This window comes from Melospiza melodia, chromosome Z (genome assembly GCF_035770615.1).
Source record: "Melospiza melodia melodia isolate bMelMel2 chromosome Z, bMelMel2.pri, whole genome shotgun sequence".
In the NCBI taxonomy this organism is placed as follows: Eukaryota; Metazoa; Chordata; class Aves; order Passeriformes; family Passerellidae; genus Melospiza; species Melospiza melodia.
This window is the reverse complement of record NC_086226.1, coordinates 34,449,523-34,464,734: the sequence shown is the minus strand read 5'-3', so window position 1 is coordinate 34,464,734 and position 15,212 is coordinate 34,449,523. Positions and strand designations below refer to the sequence as shown.

At 35.0% G+C, this 15,212-nt stretch overlaps 1 protein-coding gene across 1 annotated transcript in view; it reads right to left on the bottom strand.

The window, feature by feature from the left end:
* Positions 1–15,212, bottom strand: part of NDUFAF2 (NADH:ubiquinone oxidoreductase complex assembly factor 2) — a 57,431-nt gene that overhangs the window by 17,271 nt on the left and 24,948 nt on the right. The window contains exon 2 of the mRNA XM_063179987.1: positions 6,258–6,347. Within this exon, the coding sequence (XP_063036057.1) occupies positions 6,258–6,347 (90 nt within the window). The remainder of the gene's footprint in view (positions 1–6,257; positions 6,348–15,212) is intronic.

Here is a 15,212-nt window from a genome sequence, read left to right as displayed (position 1 = left end):
GTGCTCTTTTTCTTTCCAGTTATAACAACACTTGAATACTTGGTTTTATTTGAGCTAGTAACCTTTCTGTTTTCTAATAAATGTCAGGGGTACAAATCTTTTTCAGCTTAACGGTACATAAAACTTGTTGGCACAAATATTGATACCATTTTCTGAATTACTACAAGTACATTAATTTTAATATCTCTCATGAACTGCATAAGAAAGTCATTATTAAATGAAAGATTTCTTCACTGCCATGTAGCTGAGGGAGGAATATAGTATGAAAACTTACTAAAATCTTTGTAAATCCATAAGATGAATTTAGTTAGACTTAATGTTATCACACTTATCACACACAAGTGCAAATCCACTTCTCAAATATTCTTCATAAAGCTGAAGAAGAAATATGAGCTTAAAAGCAAAGAAAACATCATCTGATTTCAGTATATTTTAGCACACTGCAGTTTAGCATCCACTAGTTTGATCAGTCTTTCAAAAGAAACACATTTTATAATAATTCACCTGACCACTTAATCTTTGGGACTAAGAATGGGAGGACTCTTAATTCACACCAGTTTTTATGTTGTCTTTGAGATAGGAGAATTTTTAAAAGCCTTTAAAATCCTTGACTTTTAAGTTATCGATAAAATTTTGAGCACCCAACACACAGTTCAAAAAAAGTACCAACACCTCATAACTCAGGTGTAAGAGAAATTCATGGTAGCATAGGGAGAATGAAGGTGTACAAAAATATAACCGATTTCCTACTGAGTTAGCACTACGTTTAACAAAATTCAAGTAAATAATATGTTGAAGTTATATATTTTGCATTCTCTTTATGTATCTGCATATATCCAGATACAAAATACATATATCTGTGTATACAGTTGAGTAAAGAAAAAGTTCTTGTACCTTTCTTAATGATCTGCATTACACCTTCAGTGAATGCACTTTTAAATTACGCAACAGCTTTATACTATAGTCAAATATTTGTTCATGGAAACAAGGTAGGTAGGTAGGTGCTATATTACATTATATTTGAACAACATATGCACACACACATATATATATAATTAAAAGTTGACAGTTATAGCTGGGAAAAAGTTTTTCATTACATTCCCATTCCCCAAGCTAACAAAACAAAATGCCTTCACCATTGTCAGCCAAGATATTTTAAACCTGGCAGAGAAGGTAAAATGTATGTACTGAGTACAACCACAACATCCCCCTGCACACCAAAGCTTTGGCAAAATGAATCGTCCCCATTTAAAACTGCTGCTTCTAATTTTATCTGGATGTACTCATGTTAATTCTACCTTTGTCTAGAAGGAATTTGGCAAATAAGCTGGACATTTCCTACCTTGAGACATTCGCATTCTTTCATCAGCACTCATTTGCATTCTTATTAGTATGCATGAAATTTTCATTGAACTTTAAGTCTCCTACTGGTAGATAACACACTGCAATGGCCATAGAAAGTGAACATGCAAATTAAGACTCCCATTAATCACTAAATGTTACCAAGAAAAAGAAAAGAGACATTATGAGTAGATGGCAATAAAATGCTGTAAGAGGCACATCTTCTCCGAATCTCTGTGGTATGTAAAATTTCAGATGTCCCCTCATGAGCACTACTGACATGTCTTGAGGAAGTAAATCCCACATATTTGAGTAGGTGAACATTCAGAACTAAAATACAGAAATGTTATCTGTTGTGTGCATCCATACTGCCTAAGAAAAAGTAGGCACTCACACTCTGAAGTAAAATATAAGAGACTTCACTGAAACAAAACCAGGCAATATTTGTATTATTATTGTATGCAAATATTGGTATATGGATTGCATTCTAAATTTAAAACTACAGCACAAGAGGGAATACACTTTTGGATTTTTAAAATTAAAATTAAAGGTGTACAAAGAGCTAACACTGAGGATAACACAAGGGATTCTGTTTTAGCTTTACAGAAGCCTTAATGTACATTTCAGAACTTTTAATAATATTCAGAGGTCTGAGAATGTAGATAATTCAATCCTCCAGAGCACTGAAAACTAACATCTTTAGGATAAAATTTCCAGATGAGTCCTTCAGGAGTAAACCCTTGGCCTTGTATTCACTAAACTCCCAGGATCAGTACACAAACAACCTCTCCAGAGTCGAAGAAACAGCTTGCACAGGTTGAGTCTGTGATCTAGATGATGCTTTATAGCTTTCTACTTGGTCTCCTTTACTTTATTACATGTTTAAAACTACCAGAATCAGTTCCTTATGTTACCAGCTGTCCAAGTTGCATGTCTTAGGTACAGAATGAGATTTAACTTGTCCCCTCTTCCAATTTCTCTACAGCCTGTTCCCACTCCTTACACTATCCTTTGTCCCTGGTTTCATGTAAGCTCTCCTCAGACAAGTGATACCTGTAAGTATTTCCAGGGATGGTACTTTCATTAATTTTGGTCATAAGAGGTTTCTTTTTCTAGTCATACAGTCAGTTGTACAGTTGTGCAGGGTAACAAAGAAAGGGAAAGGGTGCTGGAATGACTGCTTTTAAATGAGGAGGCCATTTAGAACTGTCCACAAGTAAAAAACCCTGAGTCCTGGCAGGACAAAGACAGTACAGGTAAAAGCAGCTCTCTCCAGGTCTCAAGAAAAGGAGGAGATAAGGCAACAGACTCTTCAGCACAGTCCTAAAAGTGAAAAGCCTGAGAGGAATAGGAAGGAAAGCCAGCCAAAACGTAAGCAGAGGCCATGGATATCAAAGTACATACACAGGGTTTGGAGAAAAGGCACCTGGAGATGTAAGTGTGTGCCCAGCAGAGTCCAAGATCAAAGAGAAAACAAAGTAGGAAATATTAAATAAGATTCTAACCTTATATTTATCTTTTACTGTTCAGAGGAAACAGCAAGTATTTTAGAACTCCTTCAGCAAAGTCTCAGGCTATTTGCTGGAATGATCAGCATCCATAATAGCACGAATTATAACATGAACACCCACAGAAAAAATGTACTGGGATATTTTCAAGCATCTGGACAGTGAAAGTTCAGCACAGGTCCTGTGGGCCTGGAAAACTTCTAGACCAATGTTAAAGAGGAAAAAATTGGGATAGAAATGTAATGAGCATTTCAGCAAAGAGTGTCTAAAAATCTTGAATTAAACTTCTTTTACTCAGATAACTGTCTTCTATAGTTGTATTTGAACTACTACTACACTTTCCGTTCCTTCTCATTTTCAACTAATTCATAATTTCTTTTTTACAGGAGGCAAAAAAGAAATAGTGATAAATCGAAATTCAGAGCATCTTAAATCCCTTACAACCCACAATATGTAGCCAAGACATAACAGGTCTTTCAACAGCTTCTCCATCCACAGCAGAAGTACCAGTTTTGGCTTGTTAAAATTCTACATCCATAAAACCATTTGCAAAGGTTAGACTAGCATTGGACAAAAAAGTACAGGCTAGCCTTTTTTCTGGAATTCCCATCTTTATCTCTCAGAAGCATACACTACGCACCCTTCTGGTTAATAAATGCACTGGGGGAAAAATCATGCATGTATCTCTTCTTTCTAGAGAAATTCAGTAGTGTTGTGGTTGAGGAATGGGACTCCCCAGTTTACTTCTCCCACAAAAGTTCCCCAAACCACAGTGCCAACCGCTTGCTGCCTCTCCCCTCCTCTTCCAGCCTTCCCCACTGAGGGTGGCCAGGGAGGAGGATGGGAGGCACAAAAGGTAAAGATCATGGGATGAGATAACAATTTACTGGAAACAGCAGTAAGATAAGAAAACAAACATAAATTAATACTCATAATAAAAGCATAGAAAAGAGAGGGCAATTTACATGCAAAATGCTCACCAAGGATGATGTGAGATGACCACAGCCATGTTTTTTCCCAATCAGAAGCCACATTCTTTTTCTCAGAAGCCAGAGTCCCCTTCCCCTACTCCCAGCAATGACCTAAGGCAGCATGGTATAACATCTGGATTCTGGCCACACCCTGTTAGCCACACCGTCTCTTGGTGATTGCAAAAATTAACTCCATCCTTGGCCAAAATCAGGACAAGTACTTAAGAGGAAAAGACTATTACTCAATCTGAAAACTGCAAATTTTCCTTTCCTCTGTGAATTCTTTGCTGACAATGTATTTGTATTTGCTGACAACATCACAAAGACAAAACCCCACAGATACGAAGATGAGGAAGTTAAGCAATAAAAATGTAAACATAGCTCATAACAACAGGACTGGCCAGGTTATTGCTTCTTCTCTAAAACAAATCTGAACAAGATGCCTTGATTTGAAAAGTGTGTCCCAGGTCTGCCAGCTGCACCGTTTTAGACAAGGTCCACATACCCTTGAGGGTACACGGTATTTGAATTTAAGGTCTTGTCACACACAACATCCCAAAAATTTGCAACTTCCAAGGCACCATACTGTCAAATCCCACGGATTTGTGCTAAATTTCTGAAGAGAGATATAGCAGAGGATTTTTAGTGCTACACAGATCCCAACAGCATGAAGCAATGGGTTTGTATAGCAATTTGGTTGAACGCTGCAGTCTAACCCCATTAAGAAAAGGATTATTAGCCCACACCCATCTGAGACAGTCTGACTGTCCACGTTATGTTCCTGTTAATTCCAGACAAGTGCAGACAGAGACTACCAAACTGTCCCGGATAAGAATTCCTTCACAGGAAAGCAGAGTTACCTGAAGCTTCATATATGCTTCTTGGTGTCTGTGGTGCAGTGTTTGCATGACAGTCACAGAGAACTAAGATGAGCTCTGATAGTTAGCGAACTTTTAGACAAGGAAAAAGACCTTCAGAAAGCTGGATGAATAGCATCCATCCATTCAAGCACCAGATGATTTAGTTAGGACAGGCCTATCAGGTTGCTGCTTTCCTTCAGCAGATGGCTCTCTTGGACTGACAAAGAAGCAGAAACAGCTAGAGCAAGACTTGCCAAACCCCTGTGGGTACTGCAGCAGTCGAAGACAGAAACTGTTGATACCGTGGTTTCACCATAGCTGGCAAACACTGCCAATAGCGTTGAAACACTTTCAGAAGCTTTCTGCTCTTAATACTAGCCTCAGTTGATCACAGAAAAATCCTAGGAATTAGTCTAATGACAATGATAAAAAAAAAGGTAAGAACGTTTTCTATTTCTCCACTGACTCCATTAAGGGAAATAATGGGCCTGAAGTTTTCTTTTTGTTCAGTATCATCTCCCTCAGAGAAGAGCATTAAGCATAAAGGAAAGAAAATGAGGTAAACAAGTATAATAAGACATTTCCTCCAAACATGTTGTAGACTGTTTATCAGTAATATCTGTATATATTATATAAGAACAATTTTTCTTCCACCAATACTTTTAACCTCTTACTAACTCATTCAAACTTCCAGCAAGTAGAATAGTTCATGACAAGGAATTCCAGAGCTAAATTACACACTGCTTAAAATCTGTTTGCTTTAAACCTAACAATTTCTGAGAGATGTCTAGGTATTTTACTCTCCCAAAAGCGTGTTGAGTAACGGGTAGCCTCTACATAGGATTTCAGGGATTCCTTGCTCATACTATTTCAGGGATTCCTTGCTTATGCTGCAGAATCCTGGATTTTAAGTCACATTTAACCCCACACTTGGCTCAAGCACCTAACAACTTCAAAGACCAACATATACTCCTCTTGTTTTTCTCTAAGAGCTGATCAGCTAATCCTAAGGAAATGCGCTAACTTCCCTGAAATGTTTATTACATCACAAATTTTCAGACAAGAATTTAACCAGTAGCACTTGGACAAGACGGTTACTTATTAACATGCTCTCCAATTCTCTACTAGATTGCGCAAGGGAGAATATAGGAAACTAAATACACCGTAAAAAAAGCAGCCCCATCACTGGTGACACCAATATGCACATCAACTGACCTACATATTAACACTGCAATGAAGGAATAATGAGGAAGTTTTGTTTTATTTAATGCACTTCATGCTGGTTATTCAATCAGATCCTCCACAGGCATAAATATTTTCACATTTAATAGGAGTAAGTCATCTCCACATAGGCTTTACTTTCATTAAATACTAAGTACTGACTTCTCAAACAAAATTTATCCTATTTTTAAAGAGGCTCCTTCAAGAATTCATATTGTTATGCAGTTAAATAAAAGCCTGCCTTACCAAAAATGAAAGATAACAAGTTACTTGTTCACATAGTCAGGCTTTCTATTAAAAATACAGAGCCTACATTCAATGCCAAAATTTTCTTGAAATAAAACCAAAATATTTACCTTCCCATTCTCCTGGAAAGTCACCAATTTGATAATGATATGCTTCACGATTTACTGCTTCTACAAATCTTCTTTCCGGTATAATCTGCCCTAAAGCAGAAAAAAAAGAATGAAAAATACATATATTTATATTATATATTTTCTATATAATCTTATATAGCTATATAAAAATATATAAATATTTTATTATACTTATGTCTTTTTATACAATAGGTATTTTATATTCTATATTTCTATATAAATTTATAATTGCTGATCACCTTATCATCTTGAAAGAATGTATTTATTCACGTGAGTGCAATGACATACAGGATGAAAATGAAAGATTAAAATACTGAGAAAATTATTACCATCTAGACGTCAGTTTGAAATATTATATTTCAGTAACTTCAAGAAAAGCTTCCATGTTCTATTTTGAAGTTACTTGTATTATTGATTATGAAAAACAGGACTCAAAGTTCACTGGGTTAGGTTTGCAAAGTTATCAGGTCACATCATCTCCAACCACTGTCATCTGCCTTGTGCTTGTGAGACTTTTCACAACTACCTATAAACTAAATATTTTCTTTGTTAAAAAACAAAAACCAGAAGGTAGGAATCTAACAGGGAACACTCAGTATATTGAAAGGGGAGACAGTGTGGGGAACTTGAGTCTACATCCCACATTCTGATTGTATTACTGCCAAGGAAGAATTAAAAACTTTGAACCGTAAGGTGGAACACAGCAGATTGACTGTCAGATTTTATGCTACTTTATGGAGAAAGAGTATTTTAAATTGCTTTTTAAAGCAGCAGGTACTGGAAATATATATGAGGTTCCCATCCCTCATAGGGGAAAAACCCAACAGTATTCCCTAGGCTCTTTCTACCAGCTTCTTCTCTTCCTGGGGTGCTGATAAGCAGAAATTTGACATTTTGAGGAAACATTTAGTATATCTGCACAAAATATTTTATTTCATAATGAAGTTCATTCCTTCAGTATGCTTTCAACAAGTATTTCAACTGAAGTTATTTTAAAACTGATACCAGTTGGGACTTGGAACCATTAGTAGCTAAATTTCACACTATTATTCATTATTAAGTATTTAATAAAATAAAATAAGAACTTGTATATAATGTGAAATTCCTTTTAAAATATTTTTCTTTCGCTTTATATTTTATTTTTAAGCAATGCAACATTTTTATTTTTTCAAGATATGCAATCAGGCAAAGAATATTGTGTAGAATGCGTTCATCTTCAAAATTAGATATTTTTAATCAATGTTGGAAGTTATGCAATTTATACGTATTTGTTTTATAAGTATACAATTCCTATAAGTTGATGAAATTATAGTTCATACCTAGCTGTAACACAATTTTTTTTCAACAACACCATGGATGATTTTTTTTTCTTACACTGTTCATCTACAACAGTGATGAACTGTTCTTCATCAACAAAAAAAAAACAAAACCAAAAACTACAGAATTACTTTCTTCCCATGCAGAAGATTTCCAGAAAAGCTGAAGAGGTATCTAATTAGGGCTGATCCTATACAAGTCTCACAAAAAACCACTCTTCTCCCATCTTGTAAAGTTACTACACTTTACTATAAGAACAGCACCTTTTAAAAAACTGTTCTTAATTTGAGTATTACACCATCTGAATAAAGGACCATTAGAAAGAGTAGTGAAGATACCACAACTTGTGACTGATATTATTAAACGAAATATTCCACTTCTTATTCTGCTGCAAGCTTTCACAAAACTCACACAAAAACTCATCCTCCAGATCCCACAAATCACACTGTAGAGCCAAACTCAGAAATTATTTCCCAAACATGTTATTTTGAGTACTGCTGGTGGCTAATTTACATAGGCTTTTGTAGAGAAGATCACACTGAGGCCTCTTCAGATGTAATTAAAACATTTTAATTTTAGGAAAGTGTTTTCCATACTAAAGATTGCCTTTATTGAATGTTCTGCTTCCTATTAATTCATCCCCGTATTTTCAAACAAATACTTGGGTCTTTGCTACACCAATGTAAGAAACTTCACTTGTAATAGCATGCATAAAAAACAATTAATAATAGCACCATCACAACAGTTTTAACTTTAAAATTAACCTCATTTTCATGTGACCACTGGATGTTAGAAACACTGAAGAACCATAGATGGATCAAGCTGGGATTATATACGTAACACAATATATCCAACTGCATCTTAAAAAAATAGCAGGTCACTTCAGAAAGAATTTAGCAGATGTACAGAACAGTAACACAGAATATCAGATACAACATCATTTTACACTGAACGCCAAAGTAGCCAAGATTTGCAGGAGTTTTCAAGCCTGCAAAAGGGCCAAGAAGACTACATAATTGACAGATCTTTCAGCAAATGATACAGTATTTACATATACTACATTAATATATTTTCTCACTTTGCATATTTTCTCAAAACCTTTCAGTCCCAGTCTATTGAAAAACTAATGCTTCATGACTGAAATGAATTTGTATAAAAGTCCTAAAAAAAAAGTGTTTAGCAGAAGTTTGTGGCCTGCTGGCATAAGAAGAGGATAGTCAAATCCAGCAAAGGAAATACTCAGTGAAACATTAAGGGGTAGTCAATGTATAATGAAGCAGTTTCTAAATTTCTACAGCCTTATCTATACATTAAGGAGACCAGAAACCAGGTTATTTTTTCACAAAAATTCCCACGGTTAACAGTAGATAAGCAAAGATGTTTTAAAATTAATATTTTAATTTTTCAGTAACTTCTAAGGAAGAGTCTTTATATGGGCAAAATATCCTAGTTAATCCACGACAGTCATTAAATATTATATATATGTATTTACATTTAGAAAAAGCCATTGAAGAACCTTTCAAATGAAATTAACGAATCTCAAAATTGTGGTGTTCTATGAACAGATTATTACTATTCTGACATCAATTTTGGGGGAAAAAATGTATACACACTAAAGATCTTCAGGAGCCCTAGCTTGATTTTCACTGTTTACAAAAGCATTATTTGAAAATAATTTCCTGTTAACCCTCAAACAAGTTTGTACAATGTGTACAGCTAAACAAACTATGGCACACATAATGAGTGAGAACAGAAATGGGACCAGGAACGGGGAACTGGATGCTTCTGGTACTTGAACTGAGCTACCTGAACAAGAGCCCCTGCCAGGTATAAAATATTGGCATGTTTTGCAGTCTGCAAATCGAAATAGGAGCTCCTTCTCACACACTACCATGTGAAAGTAACAATTCCCATTCAAAATGAATGAACATCAGATGTTCATGAGAACTCAGGACCAGGACTCTTTTGGCTTGCTGATTTGCAACATCTGCATGCTAAGAGTCCATGGAAGAAACACTCCACTAAGATGTTGGGTTTTTTTTTTTTTAATGCACAGACTGAACTTGCAGCCTTTGTGAATTTCAGGCAAATGATTTTGCACAGCAGCACTCTAAACTTCATGATGAAACATGCATTTCTAAAGCATACCTTTTTACTGAAGTGCTCTGTAATTTGAAGAGACTAAATTGTACTTCATTCACTAACAGCCTATTATTTCCTTGTCACCAACCCAACATAAACTTCACTTACTCAAAACAAAGGTTTCTAAATTTTTTTCAGCAATCTTACAACACTCAAGTAACAGGTCACCCATTTATTTTCTGTTTGGTAACCACCAAATAAACTGTAGTTTTTGCTAAATATGAAGTAGTACTTCAATTACCAAAGCACCTGAACTATGAGCAGTTCTTAATACCAAGCAAAGGAAGAACTACTTCTCTGAAAGTAACAAAAGCATCTATAGGGTGCAGAATTTTCATATCTATAGGCTGCAGGAGCAGCCCATCACTATAAGAACAGGATCAAGAGTTTTCATCTCCACTGAAGAATGGAAAAGTTTGTTATAAAAGACAACCCTTTTAAAGGTGAGTATTAGTTTGTGAAAGCCACTATCTTTTCTTTGCATAGATTTTTAGCTGAGAGAGTCTGTTCACCGATGACTGTGTTTATGTTACCTCGTGATCATATTTCCAGTGTTTCTGCAATAATTATCTTTACTTTAGGAAAGATATAAATATTTTTAAATAATATTTTTTCCCCAAAGAATTATGGGGTTTTTTTCCAAATTTAGACTGCTATGAGGTTAATTAACTTTTGCTTAGTGACAAATTAATAGCTTCCAACAGTTCATTATATTCATTCATACAATAAATACAATATCCTGAAATACAAAAAACATTAAGTATTTGAACCTAACATCTATCACTTACAGATGTAGTTACATTTTCCCCAATAAATAACATACTTGAAATCATCTAAGATGCTTTATGCTTTATAAAACCATAACAGAAATACATTTTAACTTTTAAGAGCCAGCAAGGCCACAGATGTTTGACAGTTCTGATTTCCATTAACCTGAAATGAACCAGATCAATGATTTCCAGTTTTACAGCAATGCAGGATCAAGCAATATTACACTTGTTAGGCGCTAACTCAGAAAGTCCATACGAGCTGTAAACACCAGGCACTCACAGTCAAGAACTGTGTTTCAGTTTTGCTACTTATATTTACATTTTAATAGCAATACATTTGGCTTTCCAGAGTTGCCTGCAAGTACTAATTTCTTCCCAAAGTAAGACACATTTCCTCAGACTTCTGAAAATTTGAAGCCAGGGAAATTGCTCCAATTTTTGTGAGCATGTACTGTCAAAGAAGAAGGCTGACATACACTACAAAAATCAGAAAACAAAGTCCCTTTTCACTTCCCAAAAGGATTGCCAGCTGACAAAGTCAGTAACTTCCTCTAGGATCAGTGCCCATGGAGCTCATGGATATTCATACAAATCTTGTGTTTTGAAAACCTGCTGTATCTTAGGCTGTGGCATTTAAATTAAGTAATATTTGTTCGAGAAACAATTTCTTTCATGGGACAGAAAAATCGTTCTGCTAAATATCCACTGACATTGTAGCCCCTGGGCTCTCTTAATCTGGGTGCAGGATGCAGCACCACCACTTCCCACTCCCTGCTCACTGGAAGGCCTTGTCCTCCTCATCTGTGAAGCCCATGTCTTTAAAAAGAAGCAGTGTTTTGTAAATGAGACTACAATAAGCTTACTAGAATTACACAACATTACATTCTTTTGGGAACACAAGTGCAAATGATACTAATACAAATGACAGTTCCTTGCAAAGCTGATTGAAGCTCAGTGGGCTGTCACAGAGAAGCTTTCTTCCAACTATTCTTTTGGTTTCTTTTGGTCCATCAGATTCAAGAAATGCTTTTCTACCAATTACTGTCAAAATGTGAATAAACCCAAGAATGAGGTGCTTAATTTATTCCATAAATGTATGGAAAATGGCTTAAAATGGGAACTTAGCATGTATAAAGGGAATTTAGCAGGTAGATAGGAAGTGCACAATAACTTGTACTCGTATAAATAAAAACATAAGGCAGGGAGATAAAAAGGCAGTGATACAGGGAATAGAAACGGGTAAATGACAGCAAGAGTATGAATTGTGAATAAAATTAAAAGGAATTCACAGCTGTGAAGAACATCCATTCTGCAATATGACCCAACACAGCAGTGTTACGGACCAGTTTGGATGATTCATTACATTTCCACTGGAAATGAATTTTCAATGAATCTTTTGTAAAAACTCATTTACCACGCAAGAAATACTTTTCCAGAATACTTTTCTTCTTTTTCCAGAATAAACAGATTATTACAACTAGCTGCACATACATTCTCGGGGTACTAATGCTATTTTGGGGGTTAGTATATTTTAACAAATTTTACAAAAGGACTACAGGTGTGAGATTTGCAAAGAAAATTCAGTCTTATACAAGGTCTGAACACAATTACAGCTAATACTGCACCGCATTGAAGGATTAAAGAATACTGGTACTTCTATTTTACTGTGTTTGCTTTTCATTGTGGAGGTTAGGGAAGAACACACCTGTTTCAGCCACAGTCAACACAATAGCGAAACTTCTGAAGAAAAGTTAGCTAATGTCCTTACCCACTTCATGCATATGCATATCATACAAATATTTAAAGAGCCTTAAACGTTATTCTTTTTTCTACAAAATGGCATTTTTAATTTACATAGAAATAAAGAATGTTTAGTTTATTTGGTTAGAGTTCTAAATTAAACAAGTATTTCAAAGGTTTTAAAACTTTTTAAAACAATGCTAAACAGCACATACTAGTAAGCAATATTTTAGTTGATTAATAGCAATGTAAAATCATTTACCATTCAACAGGTTGTTGTTTTGGGGTTTTTTTATTACCCTCTAGCTTTACATTGTAAGGTTACTTTAAAAGCTCTCTTCGAAAGTTTTTTTCTCTAAGCTGGCCTTTGTGCACGCACCCATTAGTTAAGGTACTTTCCAGCAACACTGATCTGGAGGAATAAAACCACATAGTTTAGCTGATTTTGGTGGGCTCAAAGTGGTCTAGGTGGTGAAGAAATAAAAAAAGCCTTCCCATACCCAGGAATTGCAGCAATTCCTGATCTGCTTTCAAACCTAATCTGAGCAGAAAAAAAAACTTCAAGTGCAACAGCTGAGAACAAGGACTAACCGTAAGTTGAAGCTTTTTACATCTGAGTCAAACCATTATTTTATTTTATTTTATTTTATTTTATTTTATTTTATTTTATTTTATTTTATTTTATTCTTCTACTCAACTCTCAGACTTTGTGTAGTCTCTTCTCAAGTTAGCATGAGCAAATACATACACAAAAAGCAACACAGAGTTGAGAGTTCTAATTCCACAGTCCCAGCTTAATTAAATTGTAGACTAAACAGAAAAAACTGAGGTTTATGTGCTTTTACAGAGTGTAGGGAGGTACCTAATCATCAAGTACTTCAATACCTATTTGAGCGCTCATTGATTTAAGAGTATTGCACCAGGGGCAACTATTGTAAGAGCTGTTAATAAGTTGTGAACGCATTTACCCTGATGCCAGAGAAAGAAAAAAATTACCACTTATGGATGGTGACCTTTAGAATTGTATAGCTTGTAATAACGGTAATACAAATGTTTGACTCGCAGAGTTTACAGCCATGAAAAACACAAACTGTGATACTTACAAATTCTATAACCAAATTTCATTTCTTTACACATTAAAGACTAGAAGATACCTAGTAGTACTACCAACGACTGGTGGTAAAATTAAAAACAGTTACACTGTTATGCTTCATCCCTAAAATGCAAACTCTTTAGTAATAAAGACACTTACAGAGATTTTCATTATTGCAAAGTTGCCAAATTAACCTAATTAGCATTCTAACTCATTTTTTGGTGTGACCAGCTAAGATATGTGATCCTATGCCTATGTGTTTGTATTAAGATGTCACCCAAGCACTTTAATTCTTAAGTATCAAAAACTCATGACTTGTGTCTCACCATACTAAACTCGGCATTGTCCAGCTGTGGAGAATTCCCTTTTTATATTCTGCAACAACTGAGTGCCTCCTTTGCAGTTAAGGAAGACCTTGTTGATCTTCCTTAACTGCAAAGAATGGCACCAATGCAGACAACAAACTATGAGGAAAAGGCTTCTGGACACAGCTTGGTGTGTGTAGCTGCATTGACAGCTACAGGCATTAATCTCTAACATCAAGATTATAGAAAACAACTCAACACTGAACTTCTCCACAGTCCCAAGATGCACAGATATTCAGAAACCAAGTTGTCAATGGATTGACAACAATGATTGTTTCAACTGCTTTACTGCTTCTATTACAAAAGAAGATACTTTAGAAATATTTGACCTTTTCCTTCTTCTGCCCTCTTTATTCCATAAAAAACAGAAACAGATAGAAATATACAAAATATTGTAACCAAAGAAGATAACATTTGTTATATTCTATCATAGTATTTGTCTCAGCAGCATTTCTTACTAATTGTTTTGATAACATGAATTTGTTTTTTGTAACTGGATTTTTTTTTTTTTTGTAAATGATGAACACAATGAGACTTGTTACTCAGACAAATAAACCCAAATCTTACACATTCTCTCCTATCTATGTGTATGAATGTGAGGGAACATGCCACAGATAAAATGAGATTTTTCACCCCTAAAAAGATAATCTATTTTAGTATATTTCAATACTGTTCATTTTCTATCCTTGGAATTTATTATGCAATCAAATCACATGTGTGATAAATCTTCTGCAATTATCAGTAAGAGTCTTTCAGTTTAAGGACACTTCTGATTTATAGTTGCATTTTACATACTGTACAGATGACTGCATATATATTTAAAGATCAAAATTCAAATATCTTTAGTTCAAATCAGTTAAACTGAAAAATCTTTCCTGGCTCCCTGTATTTCTCTTTAATGGTGGTCAGTATAGGACCTTATTACAAGCAATTTGTTACTATAGGATTGAGGAAAAAATGCTAGCCTCACAAGTTTTGTCATTTCCCCCCCAATTCCCCTGCAGGCTGCTATTGTTGATGGCCTTTATGGAAATATAAATTCAATCAGCAGCTGCAAATTTCATGAGACGTCCATCTTCATGCTGAATTTCTAACCGAGTGTCAAAACAATCTATGGATTTCTCCCTGATGAAACACACTTTGAATTGTAAATTTCTGCAATTTTCCCATGTTAGAATTTGAGCTGCACTAAAATAGAGCCAGCCCAGATATAGTGCCTGCCAGATCGAGACAACTAATTTTCCCCTTCATTATCTCAACTCTGACATTGAAAGAGTTAAAAATAACCCATAAAAAATTATCTGTTTCTTTTTTATTTTACATCAAAAAATTAATTCCATTTGTTCTTTTCAGAAGAAAAATAGAAAGGCCCTCAAAACACTCAATTTTACAGTATTTTGAAGAGATAAACCCCCAACAAGTAGATGCAATAGAACCTAAAGAATTTCCTGTGGTGCCAAAATAGTTCATAGAGATGGTTTGTTTCTTCTAAGTCCCACTTTACATT